The sequence below is a fragment of the Bos taurus genome, chromosome 9 (genome assembly GCF_002263795.3).
Source record: "Bos taurus isolate L1 Dominette 01449 registration number 42190680 breed Hereford chromosome 9, ARS-UCD2.0, whole genome shotgun sequence".
NCBI lineage: Eukaryota > Metazoa > Chordata > Mammalia > Artiodactyla > Bovidae > Bos > Bos taurus.
Window position 1 is genome coordinate 69,238,202 of NC_037336.1, and position 22,568 is coordinate 69,260,769.

Here is a 22,568-nt window from a genome sequence, read left to right on the forward strand (position 1 = left end):
CGTCTGTTACACTGTAAATTAACAACGGGACTCCTAACCAGCTTGTGGAAGCACCTTCCTGCCTAAGCTGAAGCCCAGCTCCAGTCTGAGATCATAGGTTCCTTGTTTCACCAAATGCCTTGCAACATGGCACCCAGAGGTGTCACCCACTTTCTCTTAGTTCTCTCTTGCTTTTTCTGTTTTGCCCTCACACAGAGGCCTTTTCTTATTGGTGTTTCATGGTGTCAGGTTTTGTTACCCTCTCCCTCTCCTTTCTGCAGTTGTCTGAATATTTCCTCTTGTTCCCTGAAGGCTTCGTTCCCTCTCTTGCTGTAACTCTGTGAGCACAGCCATCCAACCATCCTGGCTCAAAGTGAGCTGTGGAGTCAGTCAGAGCTGACTGCCGCCCAACGCCAACTTTTCCCCATCGCAGCCTTAGCAGTGATCAGCTGAGTGACTTTAACCAATATATCTAATTCCTTACTTCATTTCCTTATTTGTAGAATGAACATAATTGTAACTATTCTCAAAACAAGATAACATATGTGAAGTGCTTTGGTATAGTGTTTGGCACATGTACAATGTTAAATAAGACGGGAGCTATTATCATTAGTAAAAAATGATAATAATTATCCCCACTACTGCCATTACAACTACTACTTTTCTTGAGATCCCTTGCCTTCTTTGACAGTGGCCTCCAGTATTTCACTCCAGCAGTTTATAAGCATAGTGAAATCTTTGACTCTTCATCTGCCAGAACTACTCTGAGACCTTAAATCAGGTAGGGCTGTTCATTACAACTTCCTGGACTCCTTGCTTCAGCCCACGGTGTCCTGGTGTTCTGGTCTCCGGCTGAAGTCTCCTGTCTTAACCATGGTTCTCTCTTTTGCTCACTGTGCTCCAGTTACACTGCTTCATTTCAGTGGGAAAGGAATTGAGTAAATGCAAAACATAAAAAAACAGATGAGATGGTATTACTTAGGATTACAAAAGTATCTTTATTATTCATTTCATTGTTCTTTTATATAGCAAAGTCTCCTTGTGTTTAAAATACTCGTTAAAAACTTGTTCCTCTGACAATTTGCTTCTTTAGCTGAGGTGAATTATATTATTCAGGGAGCATTTTTAGCTGATTTTTGAAGGATATCTGATGTATTTGCTATGTGTTTTTCTATTTAGTGATTGAAGGAATGTCTGTGTTACTAGGAGGAATCGAACAATTTCTTAAAATATTCATAAACTTCTCTTCTGGAATATGAGTTAACATAAATTAAAAAGGACATGTGGTTTTCAACACTAGCAAAAGCTTTTCTGATCTCAAGAATAATATTTCTGAAACTATTACCCAGTACTCTGGCTAAGCAATAATTATACTATTAGGAATATAAAATCAGTACTAAGAAGTATCAAAAATGCCAAATGAAGGTGGCATTTTTTCCCCCTTATTTCCATCCTTGTAGAGAATATACTGTTGAAAAAAACACATTAATAGAAATGAAATGTGCTTTGTGACAAGTATTATTTAAGCCAGTATTGTGAATAAATACCCATCAAGGTCCAGTGAATAATGAGAACTGTTGAGTCAAAATCTGATGTTACTGAAGCCAATAATTTAGAAAATTTTGTTTCTTTAGAATCAATTGAACATAATGATATATGAATAAAATAATATGTAACAATGAATATAGAGAGTTAGTGAACCATACAAATGCCTACTGTTTTGATTTCTGTTAACAAATCCCTGTATTTCTTGTATTTTTGCCTTGTAGCTCTTGTATTTTTTGATAATTCTTAGCATTAAGTCTTTCTCCTTATTGGGCTAAAATCTGTCCCCTGAGACTGTAAGGTCCATGAAAGCAGGGACATGCTTGCTGTCTTCAGGACATTATGTATCTGACAAATGTGGGAGCTGCTCAGTAACTAACTGAACAAATAAATTTTACCTTTTATACCTTCATGCCATTTCTGTTTTGAAGGCTAGTTTGAACATGTTGCTAATCTGCCATCTGAAGTTCTTCTATGTGGTAATTCTTCAAATACTTGAAGACATAGAAAATATGCCCTCATCTCTTTAGTCTCTTTAGTCAAATTTTGGGAGTTTATTAAGTTTGTCCATCATGGAATATATTAAACCCTAAGACATTGCCAATGTTTGACTATTTTTGAGCAATAAAAATGAGTTTTATAATATTCAGTTTAATGTTTTGATTTTAAGTATTATTGTTTTATTAAAAAATTTTTTAGTTCTATTTAAAACAGTTGAGAATATGTCAGGAGAGGATCAAAGCTGTTATGTGATAGGGTAGTTGAGAAAAGATACACCTGTTTGTAATTTATATGACGGCTTCCCTGGTGGCTCAGTGGTAAAGAATCCGCCTGCAGTATAGGAGAACTGGGTTCGATCCCTGGGTTGAGAAGATCCCCTGGAGGAGGAAATGGCAACCCCACCACTATTCTTGCCTGGAGAATCCCGTGGACAGAGGAACCTGGCAGGCTACAGTCTATGCGGTCGCAAAACTGTTGGACATAGTGACTAAACAACAAAAGCAATTTATAGGAACTAAAAGATGGTAAGTTAATTATAACAGTACAGGCACACTTCGTTTTATTGCTCTTCATTTTATTGTGTTTCACGTGCTCTGGCCTTGTTTTTGTTTGCTTTACAAATTGAAGGTCGGCGGTGACCGTGTATAGAGCAAGTCTGTCAGTGACACTTTTCCAGCGTTTGCTCACGTAGTGTCTGTATGTCACATTTTGATAATTCTCTCAATATTTCAAACTTTTCATTATTATATTCGTTACAGTAACCTGTGGTCAGCGACCTTCAGGGTGCGATGAACCACGCCCATGTAAGGCAGCCAGCTGAATAAATGTGTGTGTTCTAACTACTCACTGAATGGCCGTTTCCCCATCTCTCACTCACTCTTTGGGCCTCCCTGTTCCTCGAACAGAATAATATTGAAATTAAGCCAGTTAATAAGCCTACAGTGGCCTCTAAGTGTTCAAGTGAAAGGAAGAGTTAATCAATATGGCAGATTTCATTCTTATTTTAAGTAATTGTTACAGCCGCCCCAACCTTCAGCAGCCACCACCCTGATCATTCAACAGCTATCAACTTCATAGCAAGACCCTTCACCAGCAAAGAAATTACTACTCACTGAGAGCTCAGATGGTGGTTAGCCGTTTTTAGCAATGAAGTGAAATCGCTCAGTCGTGTCCGACTCTTTGTGACCCCATGGACAGTAGCCTGCACCAGGCTCCTCCGTCCATGGGATTTTCTAGGCAAGAGTACTGGAGTGGGTATCAGTTCAGTTCAGTCGCTCAGTCGTGTCCAACTCTTTTTGACCCCATGAATCAGCACGCCAGGCCTCCCTGTCCATCACCAACTCCTGGAGTTCACTCAAACTCATGTCCATTGAGTCGGTGATGCCATCCAGCCATCTCATCCTCTGTCGTCCCCTTCTCCTCCTGCCCCCAATCCCTCCGAGCATCAGGTATATGTCCCTTCAAATTTGTGTGACTCTATCATGATATTTGCTTTATTGTGGTGGTTTGGAACTGAACTGTCGGAATCTCCAAGGCACACCCGTGATTGTTATAAATACAGTCTTCTTTAAAACATGTGTATGCTGGACCTCTGTCTTTTATTTAGGCTGCCCAGCATCTAAACTCTTCCTGCACCATCATGTCACATACCTTCTTTCACAGGTTTTGCTTTGTCGGTTCTACATATCTTGCTTTGGCCCAGACTTTGAGTCAGAAGCTAGCAACTTGAGCAAAAAAAAGTACTGTGCAGAATCCATTCTGGGGATAGGTGGAGTCGTCACTGTTGAAGACAGGTGGCAGGGTTATCGCTCTTCGTGTCTGTGTGTGTGTGTGTGCACGTGTGCATGCGGGCTTCAGTAATGCCAGCTTGAAGAGGTTGTGGTGTCGCTGGACTATAACAGGGGACATCTTGGCTTCCTGGCCTTCCAGCCTGGAACTTTAGTCCTCCCAGTGTTATTATATAAATTCCTTTCCCACTTAACTCAGCCAAAACTGTTATCTGTTGGTTTCAGCTAAGAATTAATGTTTTCTTGATATTTTAATGGTCTATTGCTTAACCTTTTTTATTACCGTAGAAGAGATGGGAAAAATCATTTGGTGGCAGTGAGTCGCAGTGAAGGGTTTTTAGGACATGCCCCAAATTTACAAAGTGTGATCAAAACATCATATGTAGCACATACTAGCATTTGGTAGATATTAGACAAAATAACAAAGTAAGATTTTGAAAATGCAGTGAAATAGTATTTTGAACTGTTGAATTTTTATCTGTGTGTTTCTTCTTCCCTAGCTTTTATGCCTAACCTCCCTCTAAGCAGTGGCACTTAATGTGTTCAGAAGAGAGAATACAGCAGAAACAACAGAGAAAGGACTTTGAGGTTTCAGCAACTAAGCGTGATGGTGTTTTTTCCTGCCCCAGTGCTAGGAAAGATTTTCTCGTTTGGATGAAGAAGAGAGTTAGAGGCCAAGCTAGAGTGTGAATTCTTGTCCCTCCATCATCCTATGAATGAAGCAACAAAGTCACATACGGCTGAGAGCAGGAGTGACCTGTGCTTTGTTTCTGAGATGTGTCCACAGACGCAGCAAAGCCAGAATTCCCTGTGCCCTCAGGGTGGAGGTGAAGCTAGGATGACGCTGTGTGATGGATGGCTGTACAGTATTCTTATCCATTCCGCCTTGGCCTCGGGGAATTCTGCTTTTTCTTTGTGTTCAAGAGTAGCGGAAGGGTGGAAAGGGCCCTCAGACAGCTCCATTGAGTTTATGAGTTTATGAGCAATAGAGTGAAATCTCGTGTACCCAAGAATAGTTACAGAAAATAACTATATATGGGGACAAGGAAGGCTCCAGCTTAAAAAACCAAGCCTGGGGACTTGCCTGGTTGTCCAGTGGTTAAGATGCCATGCTCTCAGTGCAGAAGGCCGGGGTTCCATCCCTGGTTAGGGAACTAGATCTCGCATGCCACAACCAAGAATTTGCATGCTGTGACCAAAGATTCCATGTGCTCCAGTGAAGACTGAATATCCCACAGGCTGCAACTAAGACCTGGCACAGCTAATAAATAAAATATTAAAAAAAGAAACCCAAGCCTGCTACGTGTCCCCCTCCTCTAAACACTCTGACAACCCGTTTAGCTGTCTTCTCTTCAACTAATACAGCCCCAGGGAAAGAGAGGAGCACTTTGAGTCTCCCAAGCCTCAATTTCTCCTACCAGGAAGACATGTATTTTCCAGCTGAAATAAAGCTGAGTAAAGAAAGTCACTATCATATATAAATTTCCTTTGCTTAAAACACTCAAAATTTTCTACCATACTGACAATACAATCTGAAGGTCTTATTTACCATGCTTCATAAGGCCCCTGACCGCTTCTCTAAACCCGTTTCTTACTTCTTCCCCAAGCCTCCCACCCTGCTCCAGTTACCTACCCTTTTTACTGCTCTTTAACCTACTCACCACTCTGAAAGTTGTTCCTTCTGCTGTGAGCTCCTTCGTCCCAGAAACACACGATTCTCTTCTCCAAGTGGCTTCTTGAATGTCTCACCTTCAGAACAGCATTTCTAGACCACCCTGTCTGAAATAGCAACCCCTTTTCTTCCACATCACTTTGTATACCCCTACCACTTTATTTTTCTTTGTATCACTTATTGATTCCTGATGCTGCGTGTTTGTTTGTGGTGCTTTCTCTCTGCTCCATGAGGGTAGAGGGTTTATTTTACCCATTGTATTCCCAGCACCCAGAACAGTACCTGGTGTATCTTTTATTTTTAAGGACACCTTTCCTTGAATCATTAGGTCATCTTTCATTAAGTTCATGATTTTAACTGTTAGAAAAATTAGGATATATTTAACATTGATAAGATTTAGCTGAACTGAAAAAGGACTATTTCTCACTGAATATTTAGATTGAATGTGGTCTTTGTTGAAATTCAAAGATATATTCTGCGTCCTATGTTTTACCAGTTTCCATTAAAAAAAATACTTTTGGCTGTGCTGGGTCTTCCTTGCTGTGTGCGGGCTTTCTCTAGTTGTGGTGAGTGGGAGCGACCCTAGTTGCGGTGGACAGGCTTCTCATTGTGATGGCCTCTTGTTGCAAAGCACAGGCTCTAGGCATGCGAGCTCAGAAATTGTGGTGCACAGGCTTAGTTGCTTAGTTGCTCCTTGGCATGTGGGATTTTCCCAGACCAGTGATCGAACCCATTTCCCCTGCATTGGCAGGCAGATTCTTAACCACTGGGCCAGCAGGGAAGTCCTACGTTTCCTTTTTTTTAAATGGACATTATTGGTGGGATTATTTCTACTGAAGGGACCCTGTGCAGGTTTTTTGATCATTGATTTTCAAACTTTTTTTTTTTTGGTATATGTTGGAATTCTTTTAAAAAAAAAAAAAAAGAAATGGTACTTGGGAGCTCAACGTATAGAAGAAGGGAACTTCTCTGACTGAAACCGATGTGCATGGGTATGGTGGGAGATGGCAGAATCCCCTGCCTTCCTCTTCCCCTTGAAGTTGTAGAGGCAGCTTCTGTGCCTTTCCCTGCCCCCTCGGTTCAAGCCGAGGTTTCAGCCAGCTTGAAGCATGACCAGGGTAGAAGTTAGGGCACCTGGATTTCACTTCCTTCTCTACTGCTCACAAGGAGTGGGACCTTGAGCATCAGGTTCTTATGTTTCAGTTTTCTTATCTTTAAAATTGACTTATGCACTAGCCCTGATTTTAAGATAAAAAGACCAAATGAGAAGTTGTTTACTGAAGGTCTTTGAAAGGGATGGATTTTTCACATGTCGGGCAAAGTAATCTCCCCTCTCACCTGTGCACTCTACCATGATGCTTGTGCACGTGTAGCAATCTTATATTGCTCATGTATTGTCAGTTTGTTACCATGCTTATTTTTAAACTTTTTTCAAAAGTAATGCATGCTCATTATAATCATTCATACAGTTAAAAAGGTATAAAGAAAACATTACTCTTCTCTCCTACCTCTATTCAATCTCAACTTCCATCCTAAAGTATTCTATACTATTCTGTGCTAATAAAAATATAAATATATAGAATTGATTTTCTTTGTCTTCTTAAATATTTTATTTAAAAATTGTTTTATTGAGGGATAGTTGATTTACAGTGTTGTATTAATTTCTGCTATATAGCAAAGTGATTGTTATGCACATATATTCTTTTCCATTGTGGTTTATCACAGGATATTGAATATAGTTCCCTGTGCTATACAGTAGATCCTTGTTGTTTCTTCATCTGTCTTTTAAATCATGGAATCATGTTTCAGATCTAGTAAACATGCAATTTTCCCTTTTTTTTTTTTTTTTGCCTGATAGGTGCCACAGATGTCTTTTCAGGTTAATATATGTAACTTGAATTCATTCTTTTGATTATAGCAGTTTTTAGTATGCATCCATGCATGCTTAGTCACTCAGTTGTGTCTGACTCTTTGTGATCCATGGGACTGTAGCCCACTTAGGCTCCATGGGATTCTCCAGGCAAGAATACTGGAGTGTGGGTTGTCATGGCCTCCTCCAGGGGATCTTCCCGACCCAGGGATCAAACTGGCATCTCCTGCGTCTCCTGCATCGGCAGGGAATTCTTTACCACTGAACCACCTGGGAGACCCAATAGCAACCATTTCTTTATTGTTGAAGGTTGTTTTCAGCATGTGATAATTCAAGCAATGTTAAATATCTTTTATATAAAATCGTACGTATTGGTACTTTTGCTTATTTTTGTGTGTTTTCCTAATATTGGAATTGCTGTCAAAATGCTTGTGCAGCTTAAATTTTAGTAGTTACTGCCCAGATTATCTTTCTTTGTGGTTGTGGTAGCTCTCACTCTCCAACAGCCATTAGTTCTTCAAGTAACTTCCCTACTTCTCTCACCTTTTTTTCAGGGAACTCCATTTACACACGTATTAGGCAACCTAAGTTGCCTCACGTCTCACTGGTGAACTATTCTTTTGTTGTTGTTGTTGTTATTATTTCTTTTTTTTCCTCTGTTTTATTTTGGGTGGTTTTTATTGTTATGTCTCCCAAGTTCACTGTTTTTTTTTGTTGTTGTTGTTGTTCTGTAGTGTCTCATCTATTTTTCTCAGACCTTGCATTTTTTAATCTCTAAAAGTCTAATGTGGTTTTTTTTGATCACTAGCACGTTTCAACTTTTTTTTTTCTTTTTTTAAAAAATTTTATTTTATTTTTAAACTTTACATAATTGTATTAGTTTTGCCAAACATCAAAATGAATCCGCCACAGGTATACACGTGTTCCCCATCCTGAACCTTCCTCCCTCCTCCCTCCCCACACCATCCCCCCGGGCCGTCCCAGTGCTCTAGCCCCAAGCATCCAGCATCGTGCATCGATCCTGGACTGGCATCTTGTTTCATACATGATATTCCACATGTTTCAACGCCACTCTCCCAAATCCTCCCACCCTCTCCCTCTCCCACAGAGTCCATAAGACTGTTCTATACATCAGTGTCTCTTTTGCTGTCTTGTACACAGGGTTATTGTTACCATCTTTCTAAATTCCATATATATGCGTTAGTATACTGTATAACTTTTTAAACATAAAGAATACAATTAGAATAACTGCGTTGAAGCCCTTACCTGCTCATTCTGACATCTATGTTAGTTCTAAGTGGCTTTTGATTAATTGATTTATTTCTTCTTTGTGGGTCATATTTTCCTGTTTGTTACATGCCTGTTTGTCCAATATCAGGCACTTGTCGGGTGCTGGATGGTTTTGTCTTTCTATAATTATACTTGGGCTCTGTGCTGGGGAACAACTAAATTACTTTGATACAGGTTTTTCCTCTTGGGTTTTGCTTCTAATATTTGTTAGGAGGGACTAGAATAGTACCAGGCCAGGGCTCATTTTCAGAGAAGGTGATGGCATCCCACTCCAGTACTCTTGCCTGGAAAATCCCATGGACAGCATAGCCTGGTGGGCTGCAGTCCATGGGGTCGCGAAGAGTTGGACACGACTGAGCGACTTCACTGTCACTTTTCACTTGCATGCATTGGAGAAGGAAATGGCAACCCACTCCAGTGTTCTTGCCTGGAGAATCCCAGGGACGGGGGAGCCTGGTGGGCTACCGTCTATGGGGTTGCACAGAGTCAGACATGACTGAAGTGACTTAGCAGTAGAGCTCATTTTTCGTTTCCACTGAGGCAAAATCCTTATTCTTCCCAGTGTCCCATGCATCTTGAGGCTTTCCAGTCTGGCTGATGGGAACAGATACAATTCCTGACCTTGGGTGAGAGCTGGGAGTGTTCTCTCTAATCCTTTCAAATGTGTTTTTCAGCTTCAGGTAGTTTGCTCAGGGACCCATGCTGGTCACTTCTCCGCTGAATCCACTCGGGGGAGCCCTTGCATATCTCTGGAGTTTTTTCTCTGCAGCCCTCATTTCTCTGGCACTCTGTCCCATGAGCTCCAGATGCGTTGGTCTTTCTATTCTTGGCTTTTTTTTTTCTGAACCTAGTGTGATGACTGGGCTCCATCTGGGTTTATCTTCCTTGAATAGGGGCCTTGACACCCAGGGATGTAAGCTGGTTAATCAAAGGGCTCACCTTGTTTTTTTCTCATCTCTAAGGGATCACTCATCTTCACTGCCAGGTGTACAGCATTTTACAAACCGTTGTTTTGTATATTTTGTCCTTGTTTTTCCCGGTCATTTCAGATGGGAGGGTAAATCAGATTCCTGTTATTCTATGTTGGTTGGAAGCAGAAGTTTTGGATATGAGGAGTTACAGATAAACTAGTTCATTATATATATATGGGTGTCACTGGGATATTGCATGAAATCAGCATCATAAAGTCAGTTATTTTATTTATTAAATATTTCCTTTTCCAATTGTTGCTTTTGTGTGCTTACCCAAAGTTTTTTTTTTTTTTTTTTTGAATTCTATTTTTAAATCTTTAGTTGGAGGGTAATTGCTTTACAAAGTTGTGTTGATTTCTGCCGTATGCCAAACTTTGACATTATTGCAGATATAACCATCATAATGTATTTGGCATCATACACGTTGTAGTTTTTCCTCTCTTAAAAATAATATCTCAAGCCAGTATATTACCTTCGTTGTAGAATAATTTATTTTTTGAGTTGCCATTTTTATAATTAAAGACAGCCACAGTAGCATTTTTTGTTTACATTTTAATTTTATTGGAGTATAGTTGATTTACATTGTTGTAAATCAGTTAGTTTCAGGTGTACAGCAGAGTGATTCAGTTCAGTTCAGTTCAGTCACTCAGTCGTGTCCGATTCTTTGCGACCCCATGAATCACAGCACACCAAGCCTCCCTGTCCATCACAAACTCCCGGATTCATTCAGACTCATGTCCATCGAGTCAGTGATGCCATCCAGCCATCTCATCCTCTGTCATCCCCTTCTCCGCCTGCCCCCAATCCCTCCCAGCATCAGAGTCTTTTCCATTGAGTCAGCTCTTCTCATGAGGTGGCCAAAGTACTGGAGTTTCAGCTTCAGCATCATTCCCTCCAAGGAAATCCCAGGGCTGATCTCCTTCAGAATGGACTGGTTGGATCTCCTTGCAGTCCAAGGGACTCTCAAGAGTCTTCTCCAACACCACAATTCAAAAGCATCAATTCTTTGGCGCTCAGCTTTCTTCACAGTCAAACTCTCACATCCATATATGACCACAGGAAAAACCATAGCCTTGACTAGATGGACCTTTGTTGGCAAAGTAGTGTCTTTGCTTTTGAATATGCTATCTAGGTTGGTCATAACTTTCCTTCCAAGGAGTAAGCGTCTTTTAATTTCATGGCTGCAGTCACCATCTGCACTGATTTTGGAGCCCCCAAAAATAAAGTCTGACACCATTTCCACTGTTTCCCCATCTATTTCCCATGAAGTGATGGGACCAGATGCCATGATCTTCGTTTTCTGAATGTTGAGCTTTAAACCAACTTTTTAACTCTCTACTTTCACTTTCATCAAGAGGCTTTTGAGTTCCTCTTCACTTTCTGCCATAAGGGTGGTGTCATCTGCATATCTGAGGTTGTTGATATTTCTCCCAGCAATCTTGATTCCAGCTTGTGTTTCTTCCAGTCCAGCGTTTCTCATGATGTACTCTGCATAGAAGTTAAATAAGCAAGGTGACAATATACAACCTTGACGTACTCCTTTTCCTATTTGGAACCAGTCTGTTGTTCAATGTCCAGTTCTAACTGTTGCTTCCTGACCTGCATACAGATTTCTCAAGAGGCTGATTCAGTTATACATATATTTATTCCTTTTTAGATTCTTTTCTCATATAAGGTATCATATAGCATTTTAAAGCTTCTTTTTATTTTCTTCAGATGCTGCAAAAAGGACGTTTCAAGAAAAAGGTATCTTGGCAGGAGAAAGCAGAACTTTTAAGCCTCATTTGACCTTCATGAAATTGTCCAGGTTACCATGGCTCCGGAAGAAGGTGAGTGGACATTTTATTATCAGCCTTGTTTTACCACCCACAGCATGAGTGACATGTGTAGTGGTTTTCGACATCCCTGCCACTATTGCTCCTGGGATTCCAGTTGGATTTGGTTCCAATTCCCAAGGATGCTGAGTTGGCTTATGAGGCTCCATGGAGGCCATTACTGCTGTCTCCTCCTTTGCCTCTGTGGCTGTTAGCTGCACACTGACCATTACTTACTGCTGCTTCATCTGTTGCTACATCTTGCTTCATCCCTTGAAAAGCCTTGGCGGGTGGAGCCAGAGTTGGGTTTTGCTGCGTTATTTTCTTCTGATTGTTTGCAGCCTGCTGCCTTCAAAGCTTCCTCCACTGGCTTGCATACACTGGTGCTGCTCCCTGTAGCTGGGTTCTTCAAGGAGGGACATGCTCTGCTCCCCTCCCCACTTTTATGTAACTCTTTCGAAGTTTCTACAAAGCCACTGCTCTTTTCAGCAGTTGTTTCCACTGAGGGCGTGGAGCAGGTGTTGCAGGGACTGGGCAAGAGGGTAACAGAAGGGCCGCCCTCCCTAGCTCAGTATTTGAAAGTACTTTTCCCTGGGAATGGTCAGCAGTGACACAAGCCAGGGGACATGTCTTTTGACTTCCCCTATCTCAGGGTGACTTGCTGCCTTCCTAAGCCATTGCCTTCTTCTTCAGAGGCTGGAGGCACTTTGAATTTTTGTCTGGAGTCACAAGCAATTCTCCTAGAATCCTAAGGGCACCCTTCCTTGTTTCTCCCATTTCAGCCTAGGGAGGTTGTCATGCGAATTAAAGCATCTGCTGAGCTGCTCTGATGTACCAGAGTTTTGGAGATGGGCATGCAGATTAGTATTCGCTCCTGCTCTCCATAACCCTTTGCTGCAGTTCAGACTTGATTTGCAGCTCTGTAAATGAAGGTCATGTTTATTAGTAAGTAGATCTTTTTTCTAAATTCGACAGTTTGTATTTAATGTCTGGGCTCAGAAAGTCTTTTTGGTCCTGTAAAACATGTGTTTGGGTGGTTGGCCATCCTGTGCTTATGAGTTTACTACAAACTTTTGTAAAAATCACCCTATCCCCCAGTATCTTGCATGTTTTTTTTTCTCTATGCTCAAATTAAATAATAACTGTATTAGATACCATTCCAGAATATTTAGGTAGAAATAATTTGTGTATATCATAGATTTTAGAATTAGGAATGATGAAAACTGACAAAACTTGTAGACTGACAGTTGACTCTTTTACTCATTATCTTTCTTATCTTGCTTTCACGTGGATTGTCCTCTTCCCAGTGGTTTCAAACTTAATCCCAGAATGACAAATCAGTGGTGAAGGTAATGCCCACATTTCAAAATGTTTCTGTCTTTATTAACTTTGAAATGAGAGCACCCAAGGATGTTTATCAAAGGGATGCTTAAATTAACTCTAGAATTTATATTTCAACATTTCAGACTGCATGCATTTTAAGTGATTTCTTGACAGATGATTTCACGGAGTCTGCTCCTTTTACTCTATAGAAAGGGGATCTGAGACTCAGAGGTTAAGTGGCTGAAATGAGATCACACTGTTCTCAGTTGCAGAGCCCCATCCAGAATCTATTTTCTTCTCTAATTCTCTTCTGGGTTTTCATTCTGGGTCCACTCATTTACAAGGGTGAGACCATTGATAAAGTCAATAATGGAATGTATTACCAACATTCAGTTTACTTAAGGTTGATAATGAAATAAAAGGGTAGAGGGATATTGAATAATTTTTTTTTCACTCATATGAAGAAGTTTGTGTCATTTCAAGTACTTATATTTTAAAAGTTATTTTAATTATAAAAGTGTTAGATGAATATATGCTTACTGAAAAAAATCTATCTACATACAGACCTACAGAGTGAAAGATAAATTTTTTTCCCTCATCACCAATCTCTCACTCCCTTCCTCCCAATATCATTTCTCTTTTAGGTACCATTACTAGTATATCCTTCTGGCCTTTTCTTATTCCCTGCAAACAAAACTCTCCTTCAAATAAAAAACTCTCCTTCAAATTTCCTGATATGGAACTTCCTCTGCTCCAGTATGGTATTCTGGTTCTCAAACTAGAGAATTAAGTTTTCTAATTGAGATTCTGGGAAGCATGTTTTTTTTTTTTTTTGACAATTATATGTTTTTCTAACACCAGGAGGCATTTACATATATATGTTAGTTGTCCATATTCTTAGTTTCATGAAATTCTAGTGGAATATATCTCATAAGGGAGTAGTAAAAGTAGTATGCTTTTTTTTTTGACTGGGCTGTGCAGCTTGCGGGATCTTAGTTCCCTGACCAGGGATTGAACCCATACCCTCAGCAGTGAAAGAATGGAGTCTTATGCACTGGACTGCCAGGGAATTCCCTTGAAAGTAGTTTTGTATATCTTCAAGCTATTTTGATTATCACTATGTTTTCAAAGGGCTTCCCTGGTGGCTCAGAGGTTAAAGCGTCTGCCTGCAATGCAGGAGACCAGGGTTCGATCCCTGGTTTGGGAACATCCCCTGGAGAAGGAAGTGGCAACCCACTCCAGTATTCTTGCCTGGAGAATCCCATGGAGGGAGGAGCCTTGTAGGCTACAGTTCACGGGGTCTCAAACAGTAGTTTTTTAAATCAAATGAATGAAGCCTCAGAAAAGCTTCTTTAAATTATTTTGTCTCTGAATAGCTAAAATTCAACTTGTTTGTATCATTTCTTCAGAGTATGTTTGTTTCTCATGGTTAGACTCTATTTGTTTCGGTCAGTGCTTTTTATAGTGCTTTATTTTGGGTTTATTTTTCACACTGAGTGACCTTGTGTTGGTATTTCTGTGATTTGACATTGTAGAAACTGGTTTGTTAGAAGTGTGTGCTAACACTTGGTGGCAGAAGAAGACCAGTTTCAAATCAAATATGCATCTTAAGGCAGATCCAGATTCTTTGAGCAATAAATGCAATCTTTTCATGAATAGAACAGTTGTGTTTAATCATAAATTATTTTTTGGACTTCTTGGATATTTTTCCTGCGTTATAACTCTTTCAAATTACTAATATAGCACTTAAACTATCAAAGCTATAGGTTATTAATTGGCCCTTTCTTATAGCAGTGTTTCACAAAGTCAGACAATGAGAGAACTTTAGAATGAAAGAAATGATCTTCTTTGAAATTGTTTGCTCCCTTTTTCACTTGGACTGGTTTGCTTTGAGTGCAGAGTTTGATATGCACATAGCTAAGGACAGAAGGGTAGTTATTGGACCCTACGATGATGAGGTTGGGGAAAGCAGGGAAGATCCCCTGGAGAAGGGCATGGCAACCCACTCCAGTATTCTTGCCTGGGAAATCCCATGGACAGAGGAACCTGGTGGACTACAATCCATCAGGTCACAAAAGTTGCACATGACTCTGAAGGCATGCAACAAAAGAGGACCTGCCAGGTTGCACTGCCTCTGTCTTCTTTTCTGAAAGAAGGCACTTTAGGTGCCCTTGGTAAGAGCAGACTTTTATTATTCCAGACAAAAACTGATCTTAGAAATATCCTTGGTATAAGTTAAAGCAAGTCTGATTCACAAGATGGCAGAGTAGAAGGACGTGAGCTCATCTTTTCCTGTGAGAACTCCAGTATTGCAACTAACTGCTGAACATTCATCAACAGGAGAATGACTGACCACTTGGATCACAGCCTTGTCTAACTCAATAAAACTATGAGCCATGCCATGTAGAGCCACCCAAGATGGACAGCTCATGGTGGAAGGTACTGACAAAATGTGGTCCACTGGAGAAGGGAATGGCAAACCACTTTAGTATTCTTGCCTTGAGAACCCTGTGAACAGTAAGAAAAGGCAAAAAAAATATGACATTGAAAGATGAACTCCCCAAGTCAGTATGGCCAATATGCTACTGGAGAAGAGTGGAGAAATAGTTCCAGAAAGAATGAAGAGGCTGAGGCAAAGCAAAAATAGCACTCAGTTTTGGATGTGACTGGTAATGGAAATAAAGTGCAATACTGTAAAGAACAATATTGCATAGGAACCTGGAATGTTAGGTCCTTGAATCAAGGTAAATTGGAATTGGTCGAACAGGAGATGGCAAGAGTGAACATCGACATTTTAGGAATCAGTGAACTAAAATGGACTGGAATCGGTGAATTTAATTCAGATGACCATTATATCTACTACTGTGGGCAAGACTCTTCAAAGAAATGGAATAGCCTTTATAGCCAACAAAATGCAGTACTTGGGTGCAATCTCAAAAATGACAGAATGATCTCTTGTTTGTTTCCAAGGCAAACCATTCAATATCACAAAAATCCAAGGCTATGTGCCAACCACTAATATTGAAGAAGCTGAAGTTGAATGGTTCTATGACAACCTACAAGGTCTTCTAGAACTAACACCAAAAAAAGTTGTCCTTTTCATCATAGGGGACTGAAATGCAAAAGTAGGAAGTCAAGAGATGATACCTGGAGTAACAGCCAAGTTTGGCTTTGGAGTACAAAATGAAGCAGGGCACAAGCTAACAGAGTTTTGCCAAGAGAACACACTGGTCATAGTAAACACCCTCTTCCAAAAACACAAGAGATAACTCTACACGTAGACATCACCAAATGGTCAATAGCGAAATCAGATTGATTATATTCTTTGCAGCCAAAGATGGAGAAGCTCTATACAGTCAGCAAACAAGACCAGGAGCTGACTGTGGCTCAGATCATGAACTCCGTATTGCCAAATTCAGACTGAAATTGAAGAAAGTGGGGAAAACCATTAGACCATTCAGGTATGACTTAAATCAAATCCCTTAGGATTATACAGTGGAAGTGACAGATTGAAGGGATTAGATCTGATACATAGAGTGCCTAAAGAACTATGGATAGAAGTTCGTAGCATTGTACAGGAGGTGGTGATCAAAACCATCCCCAAAAAGAAGAAATGCAAAAAGGCAAAGTGGTTGTCTGAGGAGGCCTTGCAAATAGCTGAAAAAAGAATAGAAGTAAAAGGCAAAGGAGAAAAGGAAAGATATATTCATCTGAAAGTAGAGTTCCAAAGAATAGCAAGGAGAAATAAGAAAGCCTTCCTCAGTGATCAATGCAAAGAAATAGAGGAAAAGAATAAAATGGGAAAGACTAGAGATCTCTTCAAGAAAATAAGAGATACCAAGGGATTATTTCTTGCAAAGATGGGCACAATAAAGGACAGAAATGGTATGGACCTAACAGAAGCAGAAGATATTAAGAAGAGGTGGCAAGAATACACAGAAGAACTGTAAAAAAAAAGATCTTCATGACTCAGATAACCACGATGGTGTGATCACTCACCTAAAGCCAGACATCGTGGAATGTGAACTCAAGTGGGCCTTAGGAAGCATTACTACGAACAAAGCTATTGGAGACAATGGAATTCCAGCTGAGCTCTTTCAAGTCCTAAAAGATGATGCTGTGAAAATGCTGCATTCAATATGCCAGCAAACTTGGAAAACTCAGCAGTGGCCACAGGACTGGAAAAGGTCAGTTTTCATTCCAATCCCAAAGAAGGGCAATGCCAAAGAATGCCCAAACTACTGTACAATTGTACTTATTTCACACGCTAGCATGTGTACTTATTTCACACATGCTCAAAATTCTCCAAGTCAGGCTTCAACAGTATGTGAATCGTGAACTTTCAGAAGTTCAAGGTGGATTTAGAAAAGGCAGAGGAACTAGAGGTCAAATTGACAACATCTGTTGGATCATAGAAAAAGCAAGAGAGTTCCAGAAAACATCTACTTGTACTTTATTGACTATGTTAAAACCTTTGACTGTGTGGATCACAGCAAACTGTGGAATTTCTTAAGGAGATGGGAATACCAGACCACCTGACCTGCCTTCTGAGTAATCTGTATGTGGGTCAAGAAGCAACAGTTAGAACTGGACATGGAACAACAGACTGGTTCCAAATTGGGAAAGGAGTATGCCAAGGCTATATATTGTCACCCTGCTTATTTAACTTATATGCAGAGTACATGATGTGAAATGCTGGACTGGATGAAGTACAAGCTGGAATTAAGATTTCCAGGAGAAATATCAATAACCTCAGATATGCAAATGACAGCACCTTTATGGCAGAAAGTGAAGAGGAACTGAAGAGCCTCTTGATGAAAGTGAAAGAAGAGAGTGAAAAAGCTGGCTTAAAACTCAACATTCATAAAAGGAAGATCATGGCATCCGGTCCCATCCCTTCATGGCAAATAGATGGGGAAACAGTGGAAACAGTGGGAGACTTTATTTTCTTGGGCTCCAGAATCACTGCAGATGGTGACTGCAACTATGAAATTAAAAGACCCTTGCTCCTTGGAAGAAAAGCTATGACCAACTTAGCATATTAAAAAGCAGAGACATTACTTTGCCAACAAAGGTCCATCTATTCTAAGCTATGGTTTTTCTAGTTGTCCTGTATGCATGTGAGAGTTGGATCATAAAGAAAGCTGAGTGCCGAAGAAATGATGCTTTTGAACTATGGTGTTGGAGAAGACTCTTGAGAGTCCCTTGGACTGCAAGGAGATCCAACCAGTCCATCCTAAAGGAGATCAGTCCTGAATATTCATTAGAAGGATTGATACTGAAGTCGAAGCTCTGATACTTTGATTACCTGATGCGAAGTACTGACTCATTAGAAAAGACCCTGATGTGAGAAAGATTGAAGGCAGGAGGAGAAGGGGATGACAGAGGATGAGATGGTTGGATTGCATCACTGACTCGATGGACATGAGTTTGAGTAAGCTCTGGGAGTGGATGATGGACAGGAAGCCTGGCTTGCTGCAGTCCTTGGGGTTACAAAGTGTTGGACATGACTGAGCAACTGAACTGAACTGACGTTAAAGCAGATTGTTTCAGTAATCTATTCCTGAATCTCCCAGTGCCTAACAACTTAAAAATTTTAGTTGTTTTTGAGTCTCTTTTCATATTATCAAGTGCACTTAGTTCTGAAGCTATAATATGGAATTCTCTTTGGATTTTTCTTAGTTAAAAATCAATAAGTGAAAACACAATACAGTATCTCTTTTTGTTTTAATTTTTTTAAAGCTAAAAAAGTGGTGCAATCTACTGTGAGATGGAATTGTAATTTCTTCTGAGAGTCTAGGTGCCATTAGTCAACTGTGTCATCTATTGTGTGTCAGAGCACTATATATAGCAACTGACTTCAGTTTTGTTTCTAAGGCATTTTTCAGCTTCATGCTGTTCTGTTGTCTGTTTCTGTGTTTTGAGATAAACCTAAGTATGCCTTTTAATTGTTTAAAAATTGGAAATGCTGTCTTCAAAAGTAGACTCACTAAATGTTCATTTGTAACCTTTCAGTAATTTATACATCTTTGAACATTGAAATATATAGGAAACAATAAGCAGAAAGCAAAATTATTTTTAAGGAAGAATTCTGGGATTTGATTCATGTCAAAATACCAAAATGGCTTCCTGATTGACCTTTATTCTGTTAAGAGATTTTGAAAAATTTGAAAACTCTAGAAGAAATGACCCAGTCAACCTAATATTATTAAGTCTGTGCAGAGTGGAATGGAGATTTGAAATAAGTGTTTTCATTGACATTTCCTGAAAGTTTTATCTCAGGACATCTCTCAGGATTTTATGTGAGGTAAGGATTCTGTGATCAAGTGCATGTTAGCAGTGATGGGTTAAAGTTAATCTGAGTCTTTATTTCAGGATTTCTTAGGATCTCCAAAACGTGAATGTTTACTGTGAACCTTAAGAGCTTCTAACAACAAAAGTTTAATTTTTTGCCGCTGGGTCATCTGTGGTTCTGTTGCACTTTGTCTTTATTCAAGACCTTGGTTTAGCAGCTTACATCTAGGACTTCACTGGCCTTTGACTGAAGGAAGAGAGAGATGGTGATAAACAGCTGAAAGTTTCTGCTAAGAAGTGACGCACGTCGTTCCTCGTCATGTCTTATTGGCCAAAGAAGGTCACATGGTCCTTTCCGGGTTCAACAGAGCAGGATATAAAACCCACTTGCAGCAAAGGACACCACAAGAAGGGCAGTGGATATTTTGAACATTATACATCCTACCTGAGCATCATTTCCTAAATGTACTTGATAAGCGTGGCCTTTTTTTCATCTCCCATGTTTTAGCACATCATTTAGGCAACGCTGGTCTTGATCATTCAGGCTTAAATGATACCTTTTCTTCAAACATACAGATTCACTGGCCAGTTTACTTACTGTTGAGCATTTGTATCCCAAGGCAAGATTCTGATTTAAATGCCATTAAAAAAAACAGAGTTTTAGAGCTAGGATTAAAAGATGCAATAATGAAGTATTTGAGGTAATTAGAGTTGCATGAGTTAGCCTTCAGTTCAGTCCAGTTACTCAGTCCCCATGTCCTCTTTGTGATCCCATGAACCGCAGCACATCCAGCCTCCCTGTCCATCACTTGAGTTCACCTAAACCCATGTCCATTGAGTCGGTGATGCCATCCAACCATCTAACCCTCTGTCGTCCCCTTCTCCTCCTGCCCTCAATATTTCCCAGCATCAAGGTCTTTTCAAATGAGTCATGCAGATGTAGAACTAGTTTTGGAGAAGGCAATGACACCCCACTCCAGTGTTCTTGCCTGGAAAATCCCATGGACAGAGGAACCTGGTGGGCTGCCATCTCTGGGGTCACACAGAGTCGGACATGACTGAAGCGACTTAGCAGCAGCAGCAGCAAACTAGTTTACACTGGAATTTTATTTCCAATCCTAAATATCAAAGGATTTACTTTGACCATTTATTAGAACCATATTCTGCCGAGGAAAGGTACCTCAAAAACAGAATAATACTAAATTACTCAATTCTTCCAACTGATAAGCCCTATAAATTAAAGATGAATAATATTGCTCTTTTCTCTTTGCAAGGGCAAAAATTCACATTATCTGTAGTTAAAGACTTAAGACATCTAGCTCGTATCACCTATAGCAACATTTTATATATTATTTATTTTATTTTTGGTTGCGCTCGGCCTTCCTTTCCTGGGCTTTCTCTAGGTGCGGAAAGCAGGGCTACTTTTTAGTTGGAGTGTGCAGGCTTCTCATTGCAGTGGCTTCTCTTTTCGCAGAACACGGGCTCTTAGTTTATGGGCTTCAGTAGCTGCAGCACGTAGTCTCAGTAGTTTTTGTGCAAAGGCTTAGTTGCTCTGTGGCCTGTGGAATCTTCCTGGACCAGGGATCGAAACCATGGCCCCTGTATTGGCAGGCAGATTTCCATCCACGGTACCACCAGGGAAGTCCAACGTTTTTAATTGTTAGTAAACTCTATGACATCATTTTGGAGACCCATCTTTAAGGCCTTATAAGTACATCGTGTCTTTACATTGACCTCAAGCTGATGGCCAGTGTGTGAAGGTACTTTTCTTCCTTCCTTGGCTACAGCCTTCTCTACAGCTGAATTTGATTCTGATTTGTTACATAACTTTATTTAGAGCAGAACATTTCATTCAGAGTGGTTTCACTTTTGTCTCCAGCACAGCTGTGAGATCTTAATCAGCCATTACCTGGGAGAATGTTCTGTGACTTTCTCTAGTGGTCCTGGACCTTTAGCAGCATCCCTCCTCCCCCACCTTCATACTCCATCCTGTTTTCATGACTTGGTCCCTTTGGATTCCATCTTGCTCCTCGTCCTCCCTGACCTATCCTGATAATCAAGAGAATCATAAACAGGACCTTGTGCTCTTGATTTCCAGTGCAGATATGGGGGCAGTAGTCTCCTGGTAATTAGCTGAGTGGATACGAAAATCATGTGAAACATATTTCCCAACAGATTGTAACTTTCTATCAGGTATATCCCTACAGGCATGTGCTTAAATTGTACACAATGGGGATGAGGTCTACATGCAGGTAATGGTGTCAGGTTTGGCTGGTCTAGGTTTCCTGGGTCATGAACATACTGGGTAGAGCAGAAAAGCAAGCGGAATATGCCAGTGTTTATGATCTTTGGCAAACTATCATCCTAACTATCAGCAAACTATCAGCCAGGCTGCCCTGTCCATCACCAACTCCCAGAGCTTACTCAAACTCATGTCCATAGAGTCAGTGAAGCCATCCAACCATCTCATCCTCTGTCGTCCCTTTTACCTCCTGTCTTCAATCTTTCCCAGCATCAGGGTCTTTTCCAGTGAGTCAGTTCTTCCCATCGGGTGGCCAAAGTATTGGAGTTTCAGCTTCAGCATCAGTCCTTCCAATGAATATTCAGGACTGATTTCCTTTAGGAGGGACTGGTTGAATCTCCTTATAGTCCAAGGGACTCTCAAGAGCCTTCTCCAACACCACAGTTCAAAAGCATCAATTCTTTGACGCTCAGTTTTCTTTATAGTCCAATTCTCACATCCGTACTTAACTACTAGAAAAACCATAGCTTTGGCTAGATGGACCTTTGTTGGAAAACTAATGTCTCTGCTTTTTAATATGCTGTCTGGGTTTGTCGTAGCTTTTCTTCCAAGGAGCAAGCATCTTTTAATTTCATGGCTGCAGTCACCATCTGCAATGATTTTGGAGCCCCCCAAAATAAAGTCTCTCACTGTTTCCATTGTTTCCCCATCTATTTGCCATGAAGGGATGGGACCAGATGCCATGACCTTAGTTTTCTGAATGTTGACTTGTAAGCCAAGTGATGTTTATCAGTTCAGTTCATTTCAGTTCAGTCACTCAGTCGTGTCCGACTCTTTGTGACCCCATGGACTGCAGCACACCAGGCCTCCCTGTCCATCACCAATTTCCAGAGTTTACCAAAACTCATGTCCATTGAGTCTGTGTTGCCATCCAAACATCTCACCCTCTGTTGTCCCCTTCACCTCCTGCCTTCAATCTTACTGAGCATCAATGATGTCTATGGATGCATATAAAAGATTTTGCCAGTGTATATATAATCCCTGCTACATTGTCTAAGTTTTCAGTTCTCATTTAGGTTGGATCTGAAGCTATAGTTTGGTCTAAAATTCTGTCTGTGGATAATCCAATCAATTTATATGAATGATTCCATACTTCTGATCTCTAGGCTATAAAAGCAGAACACATTCAACCACAATATATGTATGTTGCAGTATATAGGCCAGTGTTACAGGACAAGTTAAAATTATTCATTAGGATTTTTCATGAACTTATTTCTGAA

General features: G+C 40.3%; 1 protein-coding gene across 2 annotated transcripts in view; it reads left to right on the forward strand.

Annotated features, from left to right (window-relative positions):
* The window catches only part of AKAP7 (A-kinase anchoring protein 7), a 122,823-nt gene that overhangs the window by 35,217 nt on the left and 65,038 nt on the right, over nt 1-22,568 (forward strand). For both annotated transcript variants that reach the window (XM_010808551.4, NM_001102266.1), the window contains 1 exon segment: nt 11,332-11,444. In XM_010808551.4, the coding sequence (XP_010806853.1) occupies nt 11,332-11,444 (113 nt within the window).